Source organism: Haplochromis burtoni, unplaced genomic scaffold (assembly GCF_018398535.1).
Source record: "Haplochromis burtoni strain Fernald_Lab_line unplaced genomic scaffold, NCSU_Asbu1 Contig_79, whole genome shotgun sequence".
NCBI lineage: Eukaryota > Metazoa > Chordata > Actinopteri > Cichliformes > Cichlidae > Haplochromis > Haplochromis burtoni.
Window position 1 is genome coordinate 1598673 of NW_024582440.1, and position 3873 is coordinate 1602545.

Consider the following 3873-nt stretch of genomic DNA (forward strand, 5'->3'; position numbering starts at 1 on the left):
ATTCTGTCTCTCACAGTTGAAGTGTACCTCTGGTGCAAATTACTGACCTCTGTCATCATTTTAAGTGGGGGAACTTGCACAATTGGTGGCTGACTAAATACTTTTTTGCCCCACTCTTAAGCAATTATCTTATAAGGCAGATGTGCAAAATATCTTTCAGTTTTGGATCATTTTAACTGACACCGGAAATGGATTTAATTATATTCATATTCCAAGATGTTATGTTAACCTAACTACTTCTTTGTCACTACTTTTCTAGAAGGTTTACACTAAAATGAATTACTCACTTATGAGACAGAATCTAGCTAACACTAGTTAGTTACCAGCTGCAGTTCATATATCTTTTCTTTACTTCTTTTGAGAAAGAATTTATATATATGTGGTCTGAAACTGATGGAAAATTGACAATATTTGCAAATGTGATTTTACCCTCCAGGACACATTCAGTCACAACCTAATAAGACTAAGATTTAATAAAAGAATGACCCAATATATTAAATCATACTTGGAAAAAAAGTTCTCTACTCCCTCAGCCTTAAGCGCTCAAAAATCCTGGAAACAAATTAAGAAGTACAGAATTTCAGCCCACTTCTGTGTAATCTGTGGACCCTTAGCTTGGAAAATTTTTCACAGGGTGAACATAAAACTGATTTTTAATCGAGTGGCACCCATTTTACATGAATTACTGAGCAACTGCAACAATAATCATGGGAACCTTTTGCCAACTTCCTTTCAGCTTTGCACTTCTATTGGATATTAAATACTGCTTTACTAGAAATGTTTTACACTTCACTGTGAACTGAGTCCACTTCCACTTTAAAAACGACAACTATATTCACATATTGTATTGTATTGTATTGTATCATACAAAAACTGCACTTCATTAACTACAATCTGAAAGCCAGCCAATTCTTAACAGCACTTTATAATTTATCCTGTTTGTGGAAAGCATTTCAGTTCATAAAAGGCAACTATAGTTTTACATGCAGCGCTATCAATGTATAAGGCCCCTGCTCACACAAAACAGCTGAGAAGACAATTGAGAAGGCCTGAAAGTTCAACATGACTTTCTAAGTTTATACTTGTTACAAGTGTTTTAACAACAAACAAAAACATGGCTGATTGACGGTTGCGTGGGAGCTTGTGTGAATTTGCTGTTTAACACACACACACACACACACACACACACACACACACACACACACACACACACACAGCGCTCACCTGTTTTTTCAGGTTTTAGATTTGTATTTTTCGTTTTGTCTTTCCCTGACTCATCCACTTGTAGAAGCTTTTTTTGTACAACAGTTATGTATGCTGACAATCTTAAGATTACACTCTATCATAATGATGGGGGGGGGGGGAAGCCTTCAGTGATATTTAGCCTCACTGGATAACATTTCAGTCACTTGTGTGTTTATAACTGTTGTGACGTTTGTCCTTTATCAATCATTGACCACTACAGAAAATGATCTCTTAAGAGGTAGATCCTGATACTGCAGTGTCACTTTACAGCCACAACCCTAACAACCACCAGCCCCAACCCATACACGCTTTTTTTTTTAAAGCTACGTATGACATTCTTACCTTGTTACTCTACGTGGTGAAAGTGGGTGACAAATAAAACAATGACAATGTGAAATTAAAAAAAAACAAAAAAAAAAAAAAACGCACAACTGAGAAAAAGCTTTAACATCACATAGCAACCTCCAGTCACAAGAAGCAGCACTGCACACTTGAACTAGAGATACCTGTTGTGTATCAATTCATTATTTGCTTATAAGTTACTCTAGGTTCACTGTGCACCAGCTTATTATGATGAAGTTACATGTTCTAATAATAGGAGTTAAAAATCACCCGTTGGACAACATCGGGACATGTTTTAGGGTAAGAAATTATTGCCAAAGGTGATCAAAAATTTAATTCGTGGATACACTTTTACCAACATTGCCACATCAATGAAAAGGAAGACAAAAAAAAAAACAGAAATTTGGTGCTCTGTAAAATGTAAGCACACTGAAAGTCGAATTTCCTGAAAGTTTGAGGTCTTGATACGTTTTATCTAAACAGCAGGCTGCTAGCTAAATTTAATACTTTGAAGGACAACAAACAAGGAGAAATATGCCTAAATAATTAGTCTAAAAATGACACTGTGGGATAAAAATGAACTGCTCTGATTGACTCTGCTTTCCTATTAAAGCGTCCAGTGGTGTAGAATTGAACTTTAAAAGTCTTCATTGCAAAATAGTGACCACTGCATGAACTCATAGCTGGACAAAATTGTGTTGCTTTCATTACAGATATGACCTACCTTTAGGGCATACTTGTCGCCAGTGCTCTTCTGTACTATTTCGAGCACTTTTCCATTGATTCCCAACCCCAACACCTGGCTGGTCACCTTGTATTCGTCAGTGATTGCGTTCTTCCTGATCTGTAAGGTGGGTCTGGGCTGGAAGGAGTGGAACTGGCCCGAAGGGTTCTGTTGCCCGGCTGGGTTCTGCTGCCCCGCCGGGTTGGGAAACAGTGGTTGGTTCTGTGAGTTTGATAGCATGTTCATAGTTCGGGGCTGAGAGGTAAGCAGCCTCCCCTCAACAATACTGTTCTCAATACAGAGACCGAGTCTTCCTGAGTTAGCTGGCCTCTGACAAACTGCTCACCGCGTCGCGTCCAGGCCCGAGGAAAATCTGGCAGTAGTTCTAACGATACGGGTTCACAAAGTCGCTCGGTTAGCCGGTAAAAAGCCAAGTTAGCTAGCTAGCTATTAGCATCGTAGCTCGAGTCTTTTCTGTGATTCACAGCTAACAACTCAGCTATCGGTTAGCTTATCCATCTCCGGTGGTGTCCGCCGTCCACCGGTTTCCTCAAAGAAAGCTTCAGGAACTTTTCTAAAACATCCTCTAAGGCGGCAACAGTGGCAGAGTTTTTTTTTTCCAGTCGATACCGTGAAACCTCTCGAGGGAAGTAAAAACAAAAATAACAGAAACACTTCACGAAAGACAGGCAACACAGGGAGAAAAAACTCCGATAGCAATAGCACGACAAACACACTTCACTTTCCAACGGACAGACACCCAGCAGGTTTAGCTTCTGACGTCATATGGCCGGGGCTTTTTTTCGGCGCTTAAAGGAGAAGTGCGCCAGAGGAAACGGCTGGATTCATACAACAGACTGGAGCGTCGGCCAGGAGAGGGCACACGCACAGGCGTTTACAAGAACAGAGACTTACTTTGCCAAAAGATCATCTAAGAGTAGCCTGCATTTTTATTGTGCGTTTCCTGTGTGACAGTATGAAGCGTTACGCAGGTTTTAATTGCCAGTCTTTCAGGCAAGAGACCCCCCTCCAGAGTTTATTAGCAGTCTAACAGGGACGAAAATAGACACACTAATCTCTGACCAGAAGGACCAAAGTGCTATAGGTGACCTCAGCGCTAGAGCTTTTGTGCCTTTAAGTCTGCTGTTCCTACTTTCACATTGATTTGTTTTGAGAAAGGTACGATATTGGCGAATTAGAACCCAGATCTGCATGAAAGTATTGAAGTTACAGAGCAACCAGGATTGTACACACACACACACACACACACACACATCTTGCTTTGTCTTTTTTCTGTATGTATGTCAAAGGGCAGCAGTATATAAAATATTTTCCATGCAACTACTAATATTGTGACTGTCAAAAAATGAAACCTTATTAATTAGCCTAAAAGCAGCATTGAATGCTAATAATAGCCTGTGCAATCACTTTAATACCTATCATTTTTACATTCTAGTTATTAAATGAAAACTTCCTCAAGGATATAAAATTTCCATTTTCAACACAAGATACAGATATAACATGGTGTTTTGGTCCGTACGTTTTAATTAAACTGTGGTACC

At 39.4% G+C, this 3873-nt stretch overlaps 1 protein-coding gene across 1 annotated transcript in view; it reads right to left on the reverse strand.

The window, feature by feature from the left end:
* mapkapk2a (MAPK activated protein kinase 2a) overlaps positions 1-3098 on the reverse strand; it is a 37564-nt gene extending 34466 nt beyond the window's left edge. The window contains exon 1 of the mRNA XM_005924707.3: positions 2312-3098. Within this exon, the coding sequence (XP_005924769.1) occupies positions 2312-2557 (246 nt within the window). The 5' untranslated portion in view covers positions 2558-3098. The remainder of the gene's footprint in view (positions 1-2311) is intronic.
* Positions 3099-3873: the final 775 nt, after the last annotated feature.